General features: G+C 40.4%; 4 protein-coding genes across 5 annotated transcripts; 3 read left to right on the top strand and 1 right to left on the bottom strand.

Moving 5' to 3' along the window:
• The first annotated feature begins 33 nt into the window (after positions 1–33).
• Positions 34–4771, top strand: LOC116042484 (histone deacetylase 1). Of its 2 annotated transcripts, none has more exons than XM_031288660.2 (14): positions 34–301; positions 1030–1142; positions 1234–1351; positions 1475–1549; positions 1676–1814; positions 2072–2213; positions 2291–2383; positions 2478–2586; positions 2709–2849; positions 3111–3219; positions 3367–3497; positions 3639–3791; positions 3976–4027; positions 4120–4771. In XM_031288660.2, exons 1-14 carry the CDS (start codon positions 250–252, stop codon positions 4145–4147), a joined length of 1455 nt encoding a protein of 484 aa, XP_031144520.1. In that variant the 5' UTR covers positions 34–249; the 3' UTR covers positions 4148–4771. The 2 variants fall into 2 exon arrangements, with proteins under 2 accessions (XP_031144520.1, XP_031144519.1); XM_031288659.2 differs by having other exon boundaries at positions 3639–3809.
• On the bottom strand, positions 4765–10731 carry tmem54a (transmembrane protein 54a). The gene is made up of 6 exons (XM_031288661.2): positions 10549–10731; positions 8400–8596; positions 8144–8203; positions 7580–7774; positions 7330–7467; positions 4765–5476 (listed from the first exon to the last, which is right to left on the bottom strand). Exons 1-6 carry the CDS (start codon positions 10559–10561, stop codon positions 5351–5353), a joined length of 729 nt encoding a protein of 242 aa, XP_031144521.1. The 5' UTR covers positions 10562–10731; the 3' UTR covers positions 4765–5350.
• A 716-nt stretch (positions 10732–11447) lies between these two features.
• Positions 11448–14079, top strand: zpcx (zona pellucida protein C). Its single transcript, XM_031288631.2, has 9 exons — positions 11448–11914; positions 11993–12105; positions 12190–12248; positions 12327–12498; positions 12579–12684; positions 12792–12877; positions 12947–13032; positions 13112–13919; positions 13996–14079. The coding sequence occupies exons 1-9, from the start codon at positions 11495–11497 to the stop codon at positions 14015–14017; spliced, it is 1872 nt and encodes a 623-aa protein (XP_031144491.1). The 5' UTR covers positions 11448–11494; the 3' UTR covers positions 14018–14079.
• Positions 14080–14468: 389 nt separating this feature from the next.
• Positions 14469–22691, top strand: pabpc4 (poly(A) binding protein, cytoplasmic 4 (inducible form)). Its single transcript, XM_031288630.2, has 15 exons — positions 14469–15121; positions 17425–17618; positions 18337–18452; positions 19436–19575; positions 19659–19753; positions 19835–19972; positions 20072–20167; positions 20305–20574; positions 20973–21063; positions 21226–21321; positions 21461–21591; positions 21689–21779; positions 21865–21995; positions 22100–22224; positions 22323–22691. Exons 1-14 carry the CDS (start codon positions 14926–14928, stop codon positions 22199–22201), a joined length of 1887 nt encoding a protein of 628 aa, XP_031144490.1. The 5' UTR covers positions 14469–14925; the 3' UTR covers positions 22202–22224; positions 22323–22691.
• Positions 22692–23197: the final 506 nt, after the last annotated feature.

Below are 23197 nucleotides of genomic sequence, written 5' to 3'. Positions count from 1 at the left end.
CCACAACCAATTCTAAACCGTCTCTGGTACAACTGTTAAATTCACAATTATTGTGAATGTAATTAATTTGCATAGTGTAAAACAACTACAACACACAACGTCACAGAGTGGGACGGACTGTATCTCTGTCGCCTCCTGTTGAAAGCAGCTAATATTACATCCCATTGATTAGACGTGATACAAACTATCCGCCTCTTGTCGCTGTTGTCTAGTGTGGTGTGCGCTAAAAGCCAGCCAAAAAGCACTAAAATGGCGCTTACTTCCCAAGGAACAAAGAAAAAAGTTTGCTACTACTATGATGGTGAGTACTCGTGTGCCTGTAGTTTAGAAGACGGACGGGAGGATGAATGAAATCCACCACTTTGCAACAAAGGTTGCTGTTTATTCCACCTCTTGCTAACCTGGCACGTTAACGTTAGCTAACCTAGCTAACGTTAGCTTGAGTCGCAGGCGGCTCTCATCATCTCAGTCTAACTATGCTATGTCCACACTGAGTATTAATGCCCCTATAATGTTTGCTCGATTTTCCTAAATGCACTGGTTTTGCCTGAAATGCAGTTTTAAAAGTTTATCTACCGAATATTAGCTAGCTAGTACTTAAACTATATTAGTTAACGTTACTAGCTAAAAAGCTAACAATGGGGATATGAGTAGCTACTTCATTGTCTCCACAATTAACGTCAACACCAAGCTAACATTAAAATGGCTCATCTTGCTGCCTTCAAATGCAAGGTAGTTCGGCGTACAACAATGTTTTGATCGACATTATTCGCTGTGTAATTTAGCGGCACCCTGTAAGTGGACCTGGGTACTTAGGCGATTTGACTCGAGTATTTTGGAGTTCGGTTGTGGGATCCTAACCGACGGGCATGATGTTGAATTCCTTCACGACGTTTTCAGTGCATTAACCTGATAGGCACATCATGTTAGTGTTTGCTGTTAACTTTATGTTTACATTTATTCAACTTTTGCATGTGAGAAATTTAACAAATAACCCAACGTGGTGTGTTTTATTTCTTTATATTTCAGGTGATGTTGGAAATTATTACTATGGTCAGGGGCACCCAATGAAGCCCCACCGAATCCGCATGACTCACAACCTGTTGCTCAACTATGGACTCTACAGAAAAATGGAGATATATGTATGTTTAAATTATAGTAACATTGCTTCTTAGTCACAATACTGGACCTCACTCAAGTGTCTCAGAAACTAATTTGTCCTCTGTGTTTCAGCGTCCACACAAAGCCAGTGGAGAAGAGATGACCAAGTATCACAGTGATGATTACATCAAATTCCTGCGTTCAATTCGACCAGACAACATGTCCGAGTACAGCAAACAAATGCAGAGATGTAAGTTTGGTCAGAGATGCCGTTTGCGTTAATATAATGTTGTTTTTGTGTTCGTTAAACTTAATGCTTAAGTTTTGACATGAGCAATAGCAATAATGTTTTTTTTTCGCTGCTGCTTTGCAGTTAATGTGGGGGAGGACTGTCCAGTGTTTGATGGTTTATTTGAGTTCTGCCAGCTCTCAGGAGGGGGCTCCGTTGGTAAGTGGTTTCTCCTTAAATACTGCTCAGACAGACTTGCTGTGTTGGACAGTATTGGCCGTCATTGCCCACAGTAATATGTTAAGTTTAGCATAAGCAGGCTGTTAATTCTTCTCTGTGCTCCAGCCGGTGCGGTGAAGTTGAACAAACAGCAGACGGACATTGCTATCAACTGGGCTGGAGGCCTGCATCACGCCAAGAAGTCGGAGGCTTCTGGTTTTTGCTATGTCAACGACATCGTACTGGCTATCCTGGAGTTACTGAAGTGAGTACAAAAGCCCTATCATAGCAGCCCTCGAGTACAGGTTGGTTTGCACAAGTGGATGATACTCTGCTTGGTTGATCTAGTTTCTGTTTTGAGAACTGAGGATGAGTTTAGAGTTCAGTTGTTCTCCTAGGGCTCAGGCACTTGCATTTTTTAGAAAAAACGATAAACATAATTTTAGAATAGACCACACAATGTTTTTCTCATAGGCTAGATCAAAAGTTTTAGAACTTAAATTATCTTTTTCCTCTTTCCAGATACCACCAGAGAGTTCTGTACATAGATATTGACATCCATCATGGAGATGGTGTTGAAGAGGCCTTCTACACCACAGACCGTGTCATGACCGTGTCCTTCCACAAGTATGGAGAGTACTTCCCTGGCACAGGCGACCTGAGGGTAAGCCCTAAAATGATTTGACAGATAAAAGCCATATTGTCGTAGTCATACATTGACATTTGTCTTGTTCTCTGCAGGACATCGGTGCTGGTAAGGGTAAATATTATGCTGTGAATTACCCACTGAGGGATGGGATTGACGATGAGTCATATGAAGCCATATTCAAACCTGTGAGTAAACAAAGACGTGTTGACTGATGTTTTGGTTGAGGTCTCCCTTGATTGACAGAAGAATTTGAGAGAGTGTATGTTGTTGTTTGTGTAGATCATGGCCAAGGTGATGGAGATGTACCAACCCAGCGCAGTGGTTCTGCAGTGTGGAGCTGATTCACTGTCAGGAGACAGGCTTGGTTGCTTTAACCTCACCATTAAAGGTAAATTAACGAAACATCTTTCTCCTGATGACACTGTAAGCAAAGTGGTATGCAGCTGCGTTGAATAAATTTGAGAAACCAAATCCCAATTCATTCTTTTCCCTGCCGTGCTGTGTTCTCAGGCCATGCCAAGTGTGTGGAGTACATGAAGAGTTTCAACCTGCCACTGCTAATGCTGGGTGGAGGAGGCTACACCATCCGTAATGTGGCACGCTGCTGGACATATGAGACTGCTGTAGCCCTTGATACCTCCATCCCCAACGGTGAGTCCACGTTGCACTGAATACAGTTAGTATGGTTTTCATTTGAGAGCCGATTTCTCTGTGGTGGTAATCAAGCAGTGTCTCAGTTAACAAACATTTTACAATGTATTAGAGATAGCAAAATATTGATGACATTATTGATCAGTCAGTTGTCAGATTCTTTTGATCATTAAACAACAACAAAATGTAAGTAGCATTAGTTTCCAATAAAATAGCTTAATGTTCAATAACTAATGACAAAACGTAAACTCAACTTGACAGAGCTCCCTTACAACGACTACTTTGAGTACTTCGGACCAGACTTCAAGCTTCACATCAGCCCCTCCAACATGACCAATCAGAACACCAACGACTACCTGGAGAAGATCAAGTGAGTGCATCAAACGGCCATTCAAATATAATTTTCTGAATGTGTCTTGTATTGTGAAAACGTTGAACTTGGCCGTATCATAGGCACAGGTTTGTGTCTCATGTTGTTCAGTGGTCAGTATGTTCAACCTGCAATCTGTCCTCCTAGGCAGCGCTTGTTTGAGAACTTGCGTATGCTGCCCCACGCCCCGGGAGTCCAAATGCAGGCCATCCCCGAGGATGCTGTACAGGAGGACAGTGGCGATGAGGAGGAGGATGACCCCAACAAACGCATCTCCAGTAGGAACCTCTCACATAGTCATATTTTTCTTCCATGTTCACACCAGATCTCCAGCATTTTGCAGCTAACCCTTTAAAAAAAACAGTGAAAACAGTAGAGTTCCATGTTTCAATTCAACCTTTTCCTCTGTTACTGTTCAGTCCGTGCTCATGACAAGAGGATAGCGTGTGAGGAGGAGTTCTCTGACTCTGAAGATGAAGGCGAAGGAGGCCGCAGAAACGCAGCCAGCTTCAAGAAAGCCAAGCGAGTCAAAACTGAAGGAGAGAAAGAGGTGGAAGAAAAGGAGAAGAAAGGTGAGGAAGAAACAAAAGGTATCTATCCATTTTATTTTTAAATTTTCATCTCACCCTACTCATGTCATTTTATTTAAAGAGAGAAGAGTACATCCTATGAGATAACATTTTAGGTCAGATCCCCCTGTATAATACAGAGGCTGTGTTATTATGATCACTATGAATGTTTGTTTTTCTTTTACAGAAGCAAAAGAAGAAGAGAAGGTGCCAGAGGAGGAGAAAATGGACACATCAAAGTGAGAAAACACTGCCCACACTTATTTACCATATTTTTCAAGAAGGGGCTTATTGGGAGTGTTAATCATTTCTTTTTTTCTGGGTCCTTTAGGCCAAAAGAGGAGTCCAAGACACCTTGAGGTCCTCAGCAGCCAATGATGATATTGCAACTGATCAGAACATCTTAAAGCAAGATTATTATTTTTTTTTGGATACCTGATCTTTCCAGGCTGCTGCTGTGGAAATCAGTGAAGAACTATACCTTTTGTAATGAGACCCCACTCCCTCAAAATGGGGGTGGGGGATCTAAATATTTTCTAGGACACCTTTTCAACCTTACCTGTTTATGGACTGAGGTCAGACTGAGTGTTTTGAGTATTGTTTTTTGAATGCTTTTTCATTTTTTATTCTTAATCTTTTTATTCTATGACACTTGCTTTTCCCTTGTGACGCAACTCTGTAAAAATGATTTAGTACATGTATGCTTTTATATATCTGACGGATTTAATTTATTTAAATCATAGATATTTTGGCTACCGTTTTGTCTTTCAGTCCCACTTTAGTCATGTCTTTAAATATGTAGTTGAAGCATGTTTATACAATAGATCCTTCTTTTGTAATACATTGTCACTGATCTTGCCTGCTAAAGGTCACCAAGCGTGGTTAAGAGGGTTGTGTATACCTGAATATCTTTTTACATGGCACAGTATTAAATTACAGTCCTGTATTGTAGGTTGTAATTAAGTATGTGTCCTTTTCATATTGACATCTTCAAATTTCTGGGACTCCTGCCACACAATATTGAAAATGTTTGAGTCCTGTCACATCACTGCTGGTGTCAGGCTTTGATTCCAGAGTGTAGTATTCTGTAAAATGGGAAGCAAGACAAACACCAGAATCCATTTGTTGTATATATTTGTATTCTGAAAACATGAGTAAAAGTGTCATTTAAATCTGTCAGACCCCCAGTGTGCATTGACCACACTTTTAACAATAAAAAAATGCCCCAAAAAAAGTTATAGTTCTGTAAAGTTTTTCAAAATAAGATTGTTAATAATAATGCTAAGTCTGGTTTGATAAAATGATTGACACAACTACATTAAAAAGTTTTAATGTGAAAATACAGATGCTCTGTATTTTAAGACAATACGCAGTACACACAAACAAGACCTGTTTATTTAAAACCAACGGCAGTATTTTATCAGATAAAATGCCATTGCTTTCGCTGACTCAAGTCCCACAAATATTTAATATGTAACAGACACACTCAATACAACTTCCAGATGATGTGTTTTATCCAGTTAAGCCAAGCAGTTTGCAACCTGTCATTAGGTTTAGCTGGTTCAGAGCCACGCACTCTGCTCCACTGCAGTGTCATCCAGCAGTTCGTCCTGCTCTACAGGCTCAGTGTCACACTCTGGATCTCGTGCTGGAGGCAATGGAGTTTCATCAGGTCTCTGGATACGCACCTGAAACATTACATGGATTTCATTTAAGAGGAGCTTACTTGCATAACAAAGTGTTAGCAAAATGAAAATTCTGAAATACGGACTGATCTTTTCTATCAGTGCTGGACTGCAATTAACACTTGTGTCATACTGGACACTGACTAGCCAATTTTCACATTTTATACAACCTATTAATTCAACATGTTAAACAAATTACAACAAATCTGCCTGTGTATAGGACTGGCTGGGCTGGTAATACATGTCAGTCAAGACTGTGAAGTGTTTCTCAGGGCGTTTTCACACATACCTCATTTGGTTCGGACTTTTTAGTTTGATCCGAACCAAAATTACAGGTGTGAAACCTCCCCCGGACCACGGTCTAAAAAGAGGCTCGGTCCGGACCAAACTTAACCATGGTCCGGTTCGTTTACAGTGTGAAAGCAGTTTTTGGATTCGGACTTTCGGACCAAATACAAGAAGCTCTGGCAGGCTCTCCTTGTGTTACAAGACCGGGGAATAGCTCCTTTAAGGAATAGCTCGGTGCTTAGTGTGTAGGCTACATGAGAGAGTGAGAGTGACGGTGAATGCGCTCAGAGCAGACAGCTGTCGGCTATCGGAGCAGAGAATACAGCAACAGTTTATTTGTTAAGTGGTAGTAAATGTACAGTGTAGGTTTCCGTTTGTCTCTGAATAAATGCTCCAGAAAGAAAGTTCCCGTGTCTTGCTTCTCAACATCACAACAAAACAAAAAGAGCCGCGGCAGTAGTGGAGAGCAGCAGTCAGTTGAAAAAACTCCGACCCAGAGAGAGGATAAGAGAAGACGGGGAAGCCCGTCTACAAACCAATCAATTAGAAGTATCTGGAGACGCAGCTCACGTATGTGATGACGGCAGGACGTAGTTTTGTCACGTATAGATCTTTAGTGCGCTTGCATAACTGCAGTGTGAAACCAAAACTTACAGGATCAAATGTTACAATGTAACAAAAACATGAACCTTGGTTCGGACTTTCAGGTGTGAAAACGCCCTCAGACTGAAAAGTAAAGTTAATTGACTGTGTTTGAAATAATGTTATTGCAAGGTTGGAAACAACAATTACTGCATTTCTACATTTTTATTTTTATATGCATTTGTGAGTAGCATGTTGATAAATCCAATGATGGTACCTTAACTGAGCCACTGTTTATGATGTGGGCTTTTTTTTTTAAGTTTACTTAAAGCCAACCATGTGATAATGCTCTGAGAGCACATGAGATGAGGGACACAGTTACCACACTGCTCTGTTCAGGTTTGCCTTTTCAGCAGGTAACGTCACATTGCCTGTTTGTGGATATAATGAAGCCAGGTTTACTGTTAAAACTCAGACTTGATTTAATTATTTTTATTGCTGCTACTCAGTGCTACTACTAAGCCTTTTTATTAAAATATACTTAATAGGTAAATAATTATGTTTTTGTTTTAAAGATATTTGATGCAACCTCAGTGTACAGTATGTCATTCTGAATGATAATGACAAGAGTCAGGCAGGAAAGTGCTGTTTCTCTTGTAAGTAAAAAAAAAAAATAAATAAATAATATATATATACATACATACATACATACACATATACATATATATATATATATATATATATATATATATATATATATATATATATATATATATATATATATATATATATATATATATACACACACACACACACACTTCTTTAGTGAATCAAGGTTACAATACTATATTTGTCCCTTTAGCTGTATGGATTTTTCAGTTCTGTTTTGACGGTTTTAGAAGTTCACGGTATACATCACTGCCCCATTTACATTTATGTCTAGGTTTAACACTGTCAACAGAGTTCGTGATCTGACAGCAGCTTACCCTCTTGGTCTGGGTCGGCCTCCTCCTGCACGGACAGAGGTAGAGGAATGAAGTACAGGCAGCAAAGCAGCGGAAAGAGAACACCGTTTCCACCACGGACATTAAGGTGAGAGGCACCCACAGAATGAATGTGGTCCCCTGGTTGACAAAAAAAAATGACAGCACGTATACCTCTAATCAATAAATTGTTCTTTTCTGCAGCAATGCAAGTCATTATAAAAACTGCTGATGGATAAATATTTCAACTTACATAGATGCGGGTGGGGTCAAAGGGGCATTCGTATGTGATGCTGAAGGAGCTGACATCAAGATCAGCATTCAAACAGTGTGTTAGCAGGCCCTGTCCATTGTCAATAATGGCTTTCACCATAGAAACTGACAAGCCCATGGTGGAGGCAAGTGCCAAGAGACCTGCCAGGAAGCTGATGACCAACAAGACCCACTTCTGCAAGGAGGACACAACATGAGTATGTTAGTAGGTAAAAACACAACCCATAACTTAGTACGTGAAAGACATTTTTCCTCATGTAAGATAACATGCTTTACAATGTCAAGTTGATGTTAGCGAGACGTGCTGTAGGAACATGGAATAGAAATCACAGCGAGGCCACGTTCTGAGGAAGGACATCAAATATTTGAATGAATTCCATATTTACATGTATGTTCCCTATTTAAATATCATCTTCCATATCTTCACACACATGCACTCACTCAAAAGCAGAGGGCAAGTTCTAACAGGAGCCAGCAAATGACAGATGCGAGTGCTGAATGAAGGAGGGAGAAGCTGTGCAAAAGAGAGTGGAACAGTATTTACCAGGATCCTGTTTCTCTTGTTTTTGGACAGGACAATGGCAGTTATTCCACTAATAATTCCCTAAGGGGCACAAGAATTTCAGCAAACAAAAAAAGACATATCATTCATCACAGATACAGATGTTTCCAGCAGCAAACTAGTAAATAAATACATTTCCAGTTTGGTGAGGCTAAACCTATTTAAAACCACCACCTGCTGGTAAATATCAATTTGCTTTTTAAGTTCATTGTGTATATTGCGTTCTTGCACCACTTACCACCAAGCCTGCCACAATAGCAATGATATTAGAGATGGCGTACACCATGTTCCGGGCCTGAGAGTGCACGTTGATGTGCCTGAGCACAGCGCCGTGCACCAGTGCTCCGAGAAGAAAGTTAACATGGCCCACCAGCACCAGCCCCAGCCCCATCTTCATCAGGGCATGGTTGTCCTTGAGGCTGGCACAGCATACTCCTAGAGGAAGCAGAAATATGTTATTTTGACTTCATTATCTTAACTTAGCTTTGAGCATTGTGACCATACCTAGAGATTGACATGGGGTACTTTCCATAAAATCATCTCTCAATGCAAATTAAACCAGCTATTAGGTTAACTGAAATAAAACCATGCCAATCTCTAGGTATGGTGAAGGGTATGTGATGATGTGGGGCTATTTTAATTCCAAAGGCCAAGCAAACTTTATCAGGATGCATAGTATCCTGGATCCATGAAATAACTGGCCTTTAAAAATAAAAACCTGCCTGCCTCTATGGGAATTTAACATAGGGGTGTACTTACTTATGCCCCCTGTATTTTAAGGAAGAACATATTTATTTACGATACATTATTCATTCACAAAGAAAATTGGTGTCCTTAAAGGTTGGATTTTTCCTCATTTTTTTAATTAACCCTTATGTTGTCTTCCTTTCAACCTTGAAAAAAAAACACTTTGACGCCTTTTTTCACAGTTTGTTTTTGCTTTTTTCAACGTTTAAAATGTTTACATTTTTCTTCTACACATTTTCAGCGCTTATTTCTACGTCCCATATTTTCTGATAAAAAACATTTATTGATTTATTCCTCTTTTTAGTCAACTTTAGCATGGGTTCATAAATGTATGAGTGCCACTGTAGATTAACAACTAGTTGATTACATTGTGTGTACAGTCCATATTATAGACTGAAGCACAGGATTCTAATCCCATATTAGAGTATGCAAATAACAACTGTGTGCCACCCGTGCAGGAACTAACATTGTACACAAGACGAAATTACAGTACACACAGTTTTATTTAAGTTTATTTAATTTGATCTGAAATGAGCTACGAGTTACGAGCTGTAACTGTAGTCCACTGAGAGCTTGTGTGAGAGCTTGTGGTTTAAGTGAAGCAAAAAGAAAGCGAGAGAGTGGTTAGCACACCATGACAACGCTTTAGGATAAACCACAATTATCCCCAACCCCTGCAGTGATGGCTGAAGATCTCACCCAATGCATGCTGCAAAATGCTGCAGCTATATGGTGACAATTCAGAGACAGGGTCTGAGGAGGATTGTGTCACACTATTTTAGTTCCTTCTTCTGAGGAAATGTGAAGCACACCCAGCCATAAAGGCCCATGTAAGCCCCTCCTGAACCAAACAGGACAACGCTTTGGGTGGGGTGTTCAGCACCACGTTTAACTGGCCTGGGGGGTTAGGTAAAAAAAACATCTCTGTTACTGGCCTGTCTCATTAAGCCTTTAGCTGGGTGCTGTGGAAAAAAACTCATTGTGTTTTGGTCATAATATTGTTAATCTACCGTTTAATCTACTGTTTGCTGCCAGTCAAGTAGCCTACACATAATCACATATTGTTGCTGTAATGTACAGACCCTAACACATATTTATGCTATAATATTCATAGTATTTACATATTCATGTAGTGAATGTACACCTTATCACACTTAATGTATCTTATATATCATATATGATACTATATTTTCTGAAACTTACACAGGGACACTCTTTCATTCTGTTTAGTGATGTCTGATACTTTAATCTATTTAGGTTCAATGATAAGATGTACAGTGTGGGACCCATACTAGGCTATACTATGGGTCTATATCTGACCTATCAACAGCCCATAATTATGAATCTTAGCCAAGCCTATGTAACAGCTACTCAAAAAGTTTAACTTTTATTTAGTAAACTCCTAACAAACCAGGTTCAACAACCCAATTAGTTGGAAAGGTTTTCATTGATATTAATTAACACAAACATTAAGATATCACTTTGGGTTCCGTCATCCAAACACCAGAAAAAAATGTAGGCTGTTAGCTAGTCCCGTCTCCTTTGAGCTCAATTCATGACTGCGTAGACCACGCCTAAAAACTTTAACACGCAACATATATTCTGTCACTTTAGTAAAACAAAAACAACAGTCAACTTACCTGAATTTACCATGGTGGTATGTCCCCTTAGATCATATTAGTGTACAAGTTGTGTTATAGTCATTCTGCTTTTTTTTTTTGACACTCCACTTTTGGTGGGTCGTAGTCTTGTCTGGGCTCCTCTACCGCCGCTCACCTGGGGACAAACAGGCTTCATCTTCCGCCTACCTGTGCGGAAGCTCCGCCCCGATGCGCGTTCACTGTACGAGAAAAGAGAGGAAAAAAAGTTATAAACACATGCAACTAGATTGAGTACCCATACTTGAAAGACTTGTACTCGACTACATTTTGAAGGCAAAGTCCTAGGTTTAGTTAATAGTCACCTTACTGATCAATATTGTTAATACAACATATTAATCAACTAATATGATGTAACTATTTTACACTGTGGTATTTGAATGCTTCTTCCACCATTGTGCTACATGGAATTAGCTATCCTGATTCTTTAGTGGTTTGAGTCCTTTAATTATGTAAATGTGACCTGGTTCACACATAAATACAATTATTTAAAAAAAGAAATTTATTATGTGCACAATTTTATTTGTAGGGATTATAATACCAGCACAATGCCATAAAACATGCCAAAATTATTGCTGACTTGGGCATCTTTAGGCACAGTATAAGGATATCAAATTTTTATATATATATATATATATATATATATATATATATATATATATATATATATATATATATATATATATATATATTTTAAATCATCCATGACTTAGTTTTTCTTTAAGTGAATTAGCTGTCTCACAATACAACACGCAAATAGTATAGAAGCATTACTGGCTGCACTGTGTCTCATCTGAATGCAGCATAATCACCTGGCAGCCTTGTTAGCTGCATTGCCTGCACCTGTCCCTCCTGCCACTGCACCTTATTAATGACACACCTGGGGTAAGAGGGTAATCAGAGTGGTTGGCCCACTTTGAGGTTTGCAATGGGGACAATGGAGATATTTCTTTGCCTTTTTCTTGGACATTTTATTGCTGCTCAATCAGTAATAAAAAAGCAGGATGTCCCAAATTTCCAAACTGTTCCGAGGTTTTTCAACAACATCAGGCCTTTTCCATTTGAAAGAAATTTTGATTTCACTCCGTTTGACACCATCTTCAGCTCTTCGGGAACTTGGAGCCCTGACTTTCACATGCTCGCTGAATTACCTCCCATTGTGATCGTTCCCAGAGTAGAGGTGTTTTGCGATGAATCTAAGATAACTCTGCTGGTTGATAAGAGATCCAATGATGTCATGCTAACTGGAGAGGAGCTACAGTTGGGTAATGGCTGCTATAGCAACAAAGAGCTACCAAACCAATTTGTCTTCACTTACAATTTGGATGAGTGTGGAACTATACCTATGGTGAGTTGACCACTTTCTTTACTAGTTAGCCTACTTATTTCCACAGATTTTTAAGGATTTTTCTGATACTCTTTACAGATACAGAATGGCTTGGTAATGTTCACCAACTTTCTCCACTTGAATCTCAAAGAACCTCCCCCCACCTGGTGGCAAACTCCTTCCACAGTACACATATTTTGTTTACCAAAAAGGTGCCTCGATTGAGTTTATATAATTTAATAATAATTTAAGTGGACAAAAATAACCATACTAAAGGAGACTGCATGTCTTTACAGGTCCTATTCAATGGCACTTCCTGAGAATGGCCAGATCTTTAATATTAAAGCCATGAATCGTGAGTAATAACAGTCAAAAATGCCATTAGGCTGGGTTGTTTCATTTGTAGTAACGTAATGTTTTACGGTTCCTGCAGCATCCTGGACCAGCAGTGCAGAGTCTATTATCTATGAAAGAGGACAGGTTGTAAACCTCCAGGTTTCTGCCAAAACCAGGCCAGAGCAGCAGCTTTTCATTCAGTCCTGTTTTGTCTCTGCATCTCCTGAGCCTCAGACTAGACCCAAACATGCACTCATAATGAATAAAGGGTAAAGTAGCCAGTCAGGAATTGATTGTAGTGTTTGTCTATGCTGTTCTAATCACCTGTGATGCTGTTACGCTCTGCCAGATGTACAGCCCCGTTGGATTCTTCTCATGCCGTCGTACAATTTGTGGCCTCCGACAGAGCGGATGTGGTTAATTTAGTTCTGGACACATCTTATCTCATTTCTGAGGTGAGTTTTTTTTTTTTTTTTTTTTTTTTTTTTTTTTTTTTTTTTAAATGTATTTGTTGTTCTGACATGTTTCCTCTGTTCAACTGTATGACCTCTCTCCTCTGAAGCTGTACATCCACTGTAGTGTCCTCATGTCAGACCAGGGTGTGAACTTTGGCTCTAAATCCTGCAACTATAACCTGATCCAGTCAAGGTATTTGTACATGCATAGAACTGTATTTTGTGACCTTTTTCATTACTTAATGAGATCTTTCTCTTTCAGATGGGAGGACCTAAGTGGAAATGTAGAGGTGTGCGAGTGCTGTAGCTCAAAGTGTAAAGGCCTGTCAGTCAGGCACCTTCCTGAGGGTCAGTGCTTTGTGTTGTGAAAAGTTGAAACAATAAATGGGACTTTTGGTCTCTAACTCCACTAAATGTATGATTTCAGATGCCAAGGCTACCATCAGCACTGGCCCCTTTGTCATTGTGGATAATCATGTAGAGCCAAGTCCTGAGCCTTCTGAACTGCAAGAAACCTCCAGCGCTCCTGTTACAGACTCCATGTGGTCTCATGGTGCAGCCACTGAGGACAAAATTGTTTCTGGAAGTTCTGCATCAAGACCCCCTCAGGGTGTGGTGGTGGTTAGTCAGGACCCAGGTGCCAGACTGACCCTTTGGCTACCAGAACAGCTGCAAGATCCTGAACACAGCAAGAATATCCGTTCTGAGTCTGAAGACAATTTGACACTTAAGTTGGAGGCAAGCGACACCGTAGCAAATGACCTTCCTGAGCTGCGACTACTGGCAGATAAGGAGCCTCTTCTGAATACGCTCATAAACGAGATGGAAGGTCAAAGTGCAAATGAACTAGTGGTTGATGGATGGGCAATTCTTTCACAAATGGAAAAGGCAACTTTTGCAGAGGAATCTCAAAGAAAAAAGCGTTTTGGAAGATCTGGAGTGTTTGACACACAGTCTCCACAAGAGGTTGCCATCCCTCTGACAGATGAGATGGTTTATGTAGATGTCCTAAACCAGAATGATTATAACCAAATGAGACATGGGCAGCCAGATGCAGCTGTGATGCCCCAAGAAGAAGCAAGTGATGCCCAACCAATAATTCGCTCAAAACTTCAGTTTTCCAAAGGCACGGATGGATCACACTCTCTGAGTTATGAGGAAGAAGTGATAAGACAACGAGGGAAACAGGAGCCTAGACAGAGAGGGCTGCGCTCAACTTTCTTGGATTTGTTGAGGTAGGCTAACTAATCTTGTAATGTATATTCTATACATGTGACCTATGAGTAAATTTCTCATTCTTTTTATCCTCAGGAGGATGGACAAAGCAGAATAATTGCGTCTTCATAACTTCTAATAAGGTAGCCTACTTTAACTGAATAAATGTATTTGAACAAAAATCCAGTGTTTGTTTCAATGTCATACCCAAATTGGGGTAACAAATAATTTCCCCCTGGGATTATTAAAGTATTTCTGATTGTGGGGTAAGCAGGAGGCAAAAGTGGCATCCCCCCCAAATACTTTTTTTTTTTTTTTTTTTCCTGCAATGTTATCAGTGCAATGTTATTACAAGCCTAAAAAAAACCCCTGCTCATAGGCTTGTGTGACTCCTTTTGTATTCCCACCCAGATGTCGCTGTGGGGAGCTGGGCTCTGTAGTTGGGATAGTACTGTGCTCTCTCTCTTTTACACCGCATGCGCAGTTTCCTTTTTTTTCTTTCCCATGTTATGACCCTGGCCACTATTTCCTCCGCACTCTGCCACTCTCTATAAAGTGCCCACGCTTTTCCTCACGCAGTCTCTTTCCCCGGCCACAAAGCAACCGTGAGTGTCTAACTCACTGTTCCTAAAACTTAAAATAAAAATAAAATAAAAAATATAAAATCAACAAAATCTTAAAAACAAGTACTACTGTAATACCTAAAGAAATACAAACGTAAAAAAAAGCAAAACTAATTTACAAAAATACAGAAAACAAGAGGCCGGCTTTACCCGAAGTTGGCGTATTAAAGGAAGAAATAGTTCAGAAGAGAACATTTTTAATATCGTAATTTTTGGTTTGACATTTTCTCAAGCTGAACCAGAGAGCCAGCTGTCTCTTAGGCTGTTTGTTAGGTGAGAATTGAAGCGCAATTCGGACCCGGAATACAGCTCATTCGAGCATTCTTCTGGCGTTTTTTTTTTTTTTTTTTTTTTTTTTTTAAAAGGATAGCCTTTCATTCATTTCTATTGCGAAGTCCGAGATATGAACACAGCGACGGCGGGGAGTTATCCGATGGCTTCTCTCTACGTTGGCGACCTGCACCCCGATATCACGGAGGCTATGCTGTATGAGAAATTCAGCCCAGCCGGACCTGTGCTCTCTATTCGGGTATGCCGAGACATGATCACCCGGCGCTCCCTCGGATATGCTTATGTGAACTTCTCTCAACCTGCTGACGGTAAGAAAAGAAACCTGATGAGTGATCACTGTGCAGTTTGATCATGTTACTTGCATGCAGCTTTAAGATGCAACAGAAATCGTGCATCCTTAAAATATTGACAATGTCACCATATGTTTTCAATGTCAGTCCTACAACTGTCTGCATAACCAAATGCAAAATCAGAATACGCTGCAATACAAAGCACTGGACTTTAACTGAACTATAAAGTGACATGTTTGCAGTCTCTAAATAAGACAATCAGTTCCTCAGACTGATTGGAGCACTCATTTTGACCCATATAAGCATGCCCCAGTTGTTGAATACAAAATCACTACCAGAGTTAAAGCCCTCACAAACGTGCAGTCTGACATGTGCTTAGAAGTAATTTTATAGCAATCATTTAGGAAAAGAAACTCATTTAGCAGATATCACTTATTTTGCCCAAATGACCCATTTCTGCTCCTATTTAAAGGGCTGTAGAGTGAAACTATTCCCATTGCCCTCTGCTGGTATATGTTCACTGAAAGCAAGAGAAGGGACAAGCACAGCTGAACAATAGCCCCTGCACTGCCTTCTAGACATGTCTTATGTGTATTGTCTGGTACACGCATTAATATCAAATACTTGAACTGGTTTCGGTTTGGATTTAATCCTAACTTTTATTTTTTTTAACTCGTTAAGGATTATCTGAATCATAGTTGGTTTGTGTAATATATTAACCACTTAAACTGGTATCAAAGCATTGAGCAATAGTAGCAGGTGTTGTGGTTGTCTTTGGAGGCCTGGTGATACATTGTGTGGACTTCTTTGCCTCTTGTATCAACGTTAAACACCTGTCACAATTTATCTGTGCTGGAGTCGCTTACCAAAAGCTCGAGTAACGATAGGTTACAACTGGCTCACTTCCAGGAAGGTGGTATCACTCACTTGAGTAAATGTAAGAAGACCCACAAGTGAGAACACAATTTGTTATTGGAAGTGTAGAAATGGGGGGGGGGGTGTTGGGTATTTAAATGGAGTCCTAGCATGTGCCTGTGGGGCAATAGCTTGCTGCTTGTTATTAATTATAACTACTTAGTGCATCTGATATCATGCGGAGTAAGGCAATAGTCAAGGTTGGTCTGTATGTGTAAACACTCACAAGACCTAGTGTTGCTCATCTGAGCATTCTTTTTGCGTCTCTCTTCCCCATCAATGGTAGAGAATGCTCTACTCACACTCCAAGCCAGCACATACCTCCCAGGACCCCTCTCTAAATATAGAACATCTTTTTGAGCAGCCCAAAATTTGCCGGGTTGCAATACTTTTAAGTTCTTAACATGACATAATTGGTTAACAAGTAAATCAACCCTGTCAACATTTCACCACACTATTTCACTATTCTAAATAACATCACTTACAGATACAGATAATTATGTATTACATGGATCACGTTGGCCTTTTTAAAACTATCGATTCCCTCTCTGAATCTTCCAGAAGACCACATGTTTGACAACAGTCACACACCTTCTCTGAACACACGGGTTGTGAAGTACAATTGCAAACTAAACTGCTGATGCCAGCAGACGCAAGGCAGCTCCGTTTTGTTTACCAGACACTTTTAGTTGGGAAGCCTGGCCTGTGTGTGTCTGTTACTGTAGAGTGACTGAACAAAAGGATGTTTTGGCATGTGCGCCAACATTGACAGAGCCTATATGAGAGTTAAATCAATAGATGTAGAGAAATTGAAAGAAATTGTATAAATTGAACCCTAGTGATTAAACTGGCATAATGATTTGAGCAAATTAAAGCTATGACATCTTAACACCACAATTTAAGCCCAGTTTTTGTTATGAGGGCCTGCTGCACTGTTGCTGCAACTGGCCTAGGTGGGACGTGGCCCAGCAGCATGTGGTGAGTTAGAGAAGGGGAATGTGCTCCCAGCTTGCCCACTGCAGCTGCCCCTCACTTGTCCCAGCTGCTCATCAGCCACATGGTCTACTGCAGTATCTCAACCATGTTACATGTGCCTTGTTAATGGGCTGGCAGCTGAAATACTCCATTGTTGCACAAACTGCACAGGAGGGCAAACCGACTAATACTAATACACTTTACTGTAACTTCATGTTATTTCTCTGGGATGTTATGCTGTGGTTGTGGTTTAAAGGGATAGCTGCATTATAACAACGGTTACTGGAATAGAACTTCCTTGTGTGAAAGCACTACAGTCCATGTATTGACCATGGTAGATGGAAGAATGATATGTAGCATACATAGTAGTGACTGATATAGTTTGAGATTAATGACGTTTCCCTCCATCTCTCTGCAATTCCTCCTTCCAGCTGAGAGAGCCCTGGACACCATGAACTTTGACGTGGTAAAAGGGAAGCCAATCAGAATCATGTGGTCCCAAAGAGACCCCTCCCTCAGGAAGTCTGGAGTGGGCAACGTGTTCATCAAGAACCTTGACAAGTCCATTGATAACAAAGCCTTGTACGACACCTTCTCTGCCTTTGGCAACATCCTCTCCTGCAAGGTACAATTGTCATAAATATGACTGAGGGACTTTAAAACGGGAAGATGTTTCTTTTATGCTGTATATATTTTCACTTTTGGAAACGCTGTTCCTGCTTGGAGATTTCACACAAATTATGCTTAAATTAGATTATAAATTTGAATACTATTCTAATGCACTTAAAACATTTTCATGTAAACTCATACGCCGTCTCTCCTAGTTCCAACAAAAAACTAGTCACATTGTAGCAATACTGCCACACAAATACATTTATTCGCTTTCTTTCAGAAAGTTAGATGAGACGAATGATACCACTTACTGTATGTCCGACAGTGGAATATGAAGCTACAGCCAGCAGCTGGTTAGTTTAGAATAAAGACTGGAAACAGCTAGCCTGTCTTGGTCCAAAGGTAACAAAACACATCTATAGTCTAAAGCTCACCAGTTATGTATAGCTTATTGAAGTGACATCTGAATTGTAAAACCACAAAATACTGCTTTTACACTTTGTTTTTGTATGAATTAAATAAGAGTAAACATGTTAATTTGGACAGAACTAGGTAACTGGCTGCAGATTTGAGAGTGGTATTGATCTTCTCGTCTAACTCTCAGCAAGGACGCGAATAAGCGTATTTCCCAAGATCTTAAACTTCTGTTTTCAAGTGAAGAAATTGCGTGCATGTGTAATGATGCCTCTCTACCGTATGCATATTTACCCGTAAGTCTTCCTCTGCTCCAGGTGGTGTGTGATGAAAATGGCTCCAAGGGCTACGCTTTTGTCCACTTTGAGACCCAGGATGCTGCTGATCGTGCCATTGAGAAAATGAACGGCATGCTTCTGAATGACCGCAAGGTGTGAGTGTCTGATCATTTAGGAACTGGGGACAAAGTGGCATTCATTGTTGGTAGTGTTTTGAAAAGACTGTTGAAGAATTAAGCTTGAACTTTAAAATGATTTTGACAGTACTTAGTTATCATGACAATGAAAGCACAGTACTTATTGAGCTTATGGTGAATATGGTAATAGCTTTTATATGTATCGGACGGTGTTGTACTGTGTGTATCAACCTGACTTGTGTTGAGTGAACTGACTTTTTGTGTGCTTTTCAATTGGTGAGTTTGTGTGTGAATAATCTGACTAATAAGCCCATCTCTCTCTACCGCAAGTATGAAGATAACCTCTGAACTGATAGATAACAAACTAAAAACTCGTACTTACTCTTGTCTTTCCTACCAGACGCATATTCTTTTGCCTCATTTGTCCACCCGCTGGTCACCCGTCTTGGAGTGTTTGTATGTGTGTGTGTATGACCACGCTTGTGTGTTTTAGTGATGGATCGAATGCAGGAATGCAATACTGGATGGCGGAAGGGGAGAGGTCGTCATAGCAAGGTATATAAGATAATTTGGTCCTCAGCTTTCCTTTGTACTGTGAGACTCTGTTCCTCCATCCCTCTCCGTCCACCTCCTCATCAAGTTTTGGACCAAGAATTAGGATGGTTGTCACTGTGATGTCTAGCATGCCAACATATCTGCCTGCCCCTGGTGTCATTAACAGCAGTTGGATGTTTTTTTATTGGTTACCCCAGGAATGATGAGTCACTTGATGAAATGTAGCTATGAATTTGTTTTGTGGATGTTGCCACTGTTTGGTTTTTGTAAAAGAATGTGCTCTCTTTTATTTATCGTGCTTGCGTGATCAGGTCGTCCTCTACCGGATCAAGAGTGTTTTTAGATCTGCAAAAGGAAGTCAAAAGAGATGGATCCTGGTTTGTTTTCTCACTTCTGTCAGGACTGTTTTACAAGAGTGTGTTTCGCTGCCCTCCCTCTATCTTCAGGTTTGTGGGTCGTTTCAAATCTCGCAAGGAACGGGAGGCTGAACTTGGTGCTAAAGCCAAGGAGTTTACCAATGTCTACATCAAGAACTTTGGGGATGATATGAATGATGAGCAGCTGAAGGAGGTTTTCGACAAATACGGTAAAATGGGACTATATTCAAGGGTATAAATCCAAACTTTGATGTGGTCTGACATCCACTTATCTGACCTTTAACCTCTGCAGGTAAAACACTCAGCGTGAAGGTGATGACAGACCCCACCGGCAAATCCAGAGGCTTTGGGTTTGTTAGTTACGAGAAACATGAGGACGCTAACAAGGTACTTTGGCCTCATGAAAATGTACTAAGTGATTAGTCTGTATTGGTAAGTCTTCTCTGATAATAATAATTTCGTCCAAAGGCTGTCGAAGAGGTAAATGGCACCGATCTCAACGGCAAGACTGTGTTTGTGGGCCGGGCCCAGAAGAAGATGGAGCGGCAGGCGGAGCTGAAGAGGAAGTTTGAGCTGCTGAAACAAGAGAGGATCAGTCGTTATCAGGTCTGTAGAGACTAAGCCCTTAATTAATCAAATCAATCTTAAATTGTAACCCATTAGAAGCTGCTACATATGTATCATTACTTTGTCTTTTGGTTTCAGGGTGTTAATCTTTATATTAAAAACCTGGATGACACCATTGATGATGAGAAACTGCGCAAGGAGTTCTCTCCATTCGGGTCTATTACAAGTGCAAAGGTGAGAATGATCAAACAGATGTTTCAATGCATCACCAATAGAGAACAGATAATGCATCACTGCAATATGAATATAGCAACAGTGTTGACAATATTGTGTGTTTGAAGTTACCCAAACACAATCTGTCTCTATATTAGGTGATGCTAGAGGAGGGTCGCTCCAAGGGCTTCGGCTTTGTCTGCTTCTCCTCCCCCGAAGAAGCCACCAAGGCCGTGACTGAGATGAATGGACGCATCGTTGGCTCCAAACCCCTCTATGTGGCTCTCGCTCAGCGCAAGGAGGAGCGCAAAGCCCACCTCACCAACCAGTACATGCAGCGTATTGCTGGCATGAGGGCCATGCCGGCTAACGCCATCATTAATCAGTTCCAGCCCACCAGTGGCTACTTCATGCCAGCTGTGCCACAGGTGAGAGAATCAAAGTCTGAGAAGATAGTATGTATGTAAAGTGGCTATGATTTTTAATATAAAAAATGGACGTCGCTCCTAGTACAAAGCCACGGATAATTATCAGCTGACTCAGACTACAGTTCATCTCAGCTCTTTGAAGCTTTTTAGCCTGTTAGCTTATTAGGTTTTGGAAAAGCTCTAAAATGAACATACGTTATTCAAATTTAGAATGTCAAGAAAGCTATGATGATTCCCAACAACTCCAAGTGAAGTTTTTGAACTGCATTTCAGGCAAACTTTTGTTTCTATTTTATTTCAGTAAAATGCCACCAATTAAAAAGGCATTTACATCAGTTTCAGGAGGGTGTGACTTTAATGCCATACATTTATAAATGTCACTTACTTGTATACACCAGGCCCAGAATAGGACTACATACTATGCACCCAATCAGCTCGCCCAAATGCGACCCAACCCCCGATGGCAGCAACAAGGTGGCAGAGGTCAAGGTGATTATGTGGCACTATATGATAGATGCACTATCTTTGATACACTTTCAGTTACCTAATGTAAATAGTTAACTGTAATGGACCTATTTAAAATATATACATTTTCAATTAAGTTTTGTATTGCATCCCATTGTTTTAGTCTCTGCTTCTTAACACTCCCAGGTGGTTTCCAAGGGATACCCAGCTCGCTGCGTCAGCCAGGACCACGCGCCAACCTGAGACACATGAGTCCTGGTGGCGGCACACAGGGCCCACGAGGTGTGTTCACTAATGACAATTGACCAAAATGATCACCTTCAGCTCATTGGCTCTGGCTTAAGCATTTTATTGATCTTACATGAACAGTAGAGGTTGTCAAGACACTGAATTCTGCTCCATTTTGCCAACTCTCTGCTAGCCTCTGGCCAGGCCATGGCTCCTCGTCCCTCAATGGGAGTCTCCGGCCCCCGTGCCATGCCTCCTTACAAATATGCCACTGGTGTCCGTAACCCCAACCCCCAGGTGGTGCAACCTATTGCCTTGCAGCAGGTATGGGCAAAAGACCAGTCACATCATCTTGTGTTGCTGTCATATAAAGCCCCCAAACCTACATATCCTTTCTATTTTCCTTATCTGTCCTTTCTAGGCTCAGCCAGCTGTGCACGTTCAGGGTCAGGAGCCTCTCACAGCATCCATGCTGGCTGCTGCGCCCCCTCAGGAGCAGAAACAAATGCTAGGTAAGAATCCTGTATCATAATGAATGAACTGTAATGCTTTTAAGTTTTTATTACGTTAATTTATTCTCAATTTATTTCCAAATAGGTGAGCGTCTTTTCCCACTGATTCAGTCCATGCATGCCAACCTGGCAGGAAAGATCACTGGCATGCTGCTGGAGATTGACAACTCTGAACTGCTGCATATGCTGGAGTCTCATGAATCTCTACGCTCAAAGGTACTTCGCTACCTCTCCCTCTCTGCCATATTGTCATACTGAAATGTCCGTTATCCATAGAACACACTGTGTCATTATTTATGTTTGATGTTATGTATGTACAGGTGGAAGAAGCTGTCGCCGTGCTACAAGCCCACCAGGCAAAGAAAGATGCCACGCAGAAAGTGGGCAGCATGGCTACTACTGCTGCTGCTGCCCCATCCTGAAGACTGCGTGCTGAATTGAATTGGTATGATAATACATTATCAGTCAAGCTGTTCATACAAAATTAAGTATAATAAGCATAATACGTTTTGTGGTAGTTATAAAAAAGTAATTGTGTTTCAGGACAATGAGCAGAGATGGGGAGCGACGCACTACACTGACTGCAAACACCTGACTCCTCTGAAGAATTATGCAAAAATGAAGAAAAAAATGAAAATATACTTGAACATTTTGAAACAAATATTACAGTTCATAATTTTTTTTTGTTCTGTAAAACTTTTAAACTGCATACCAAAATCAATAATGCAAATGAATCTTGAATGAAGGCCCTTCATTTTGTGGCAAAGGAGAGAAACCTTTTTCGAAAAGGAAAATGAGCCTTGTTCTTTTTCTTTGCTTGGATGTTTTGATTTGAAATGATGGATTCCTCCATCCTATAATGTTATCATGGGTGTGTGGTATTCTCAATAAAGGTATGATATATCAAGTTGACCACTGTTGTGTAATGTTAATGTTTTCTTATAACCAATTTTATTCAGTTTCAGTTGTGTATCTGACAAACTTACCTGTCAGTAGTGCACAGAGAAGAACAGGGTAAACGGCAGAATAGACAGGGCACTGCAGGAGTAGGAAAAAAAAAATTCATATCCTGCAAAAAATGCTTGTGAATGCTGAAAAGCTAAATTGCTAAAGCTAAACTGGATTGCTGGCATAATTGCATAAGAAGGTGAAGAAGTGAAAATAGTTCCGTAAATATGACTTGAATAAACATGGAAAGCAGCTGAAGCAGTATAAATAACTGAAAAAGTGGGAAAGGGATGAAGGATGCAAAATAAAGAGTAAGAAATGATAGGGTCTCAAATTTTTTGCCTATCTGTGCCACTATTTCTTTACAGCAGTAGTTTACAAAGAAGTTATAGTATGTTGAAAAAAGTGATAAAGTCACAGTATAGTATGTTGGAAAAAAATTTATAAAGTCATAGTATGGCATGTCGAAA

The sequence above is a fragment of the Sander lucioperca genome, chromosome 18 (assembly GCF_008315115.2).
Source record: "Sander lucioperca isolate FBNREF2018 chromosome 18, SLUC_FBN_1.2, whole genome shotgun sequence".
NCBI lineage: Eukaryota > Metazoa > Chordata > Actinopteri > Perciformes > Percidae > Sander > Sander lucioperca.
Note: the sequence above shows the minus strand (reverse complement) of the source record. Positions and strands in the feature narration are given on the sequence as shown.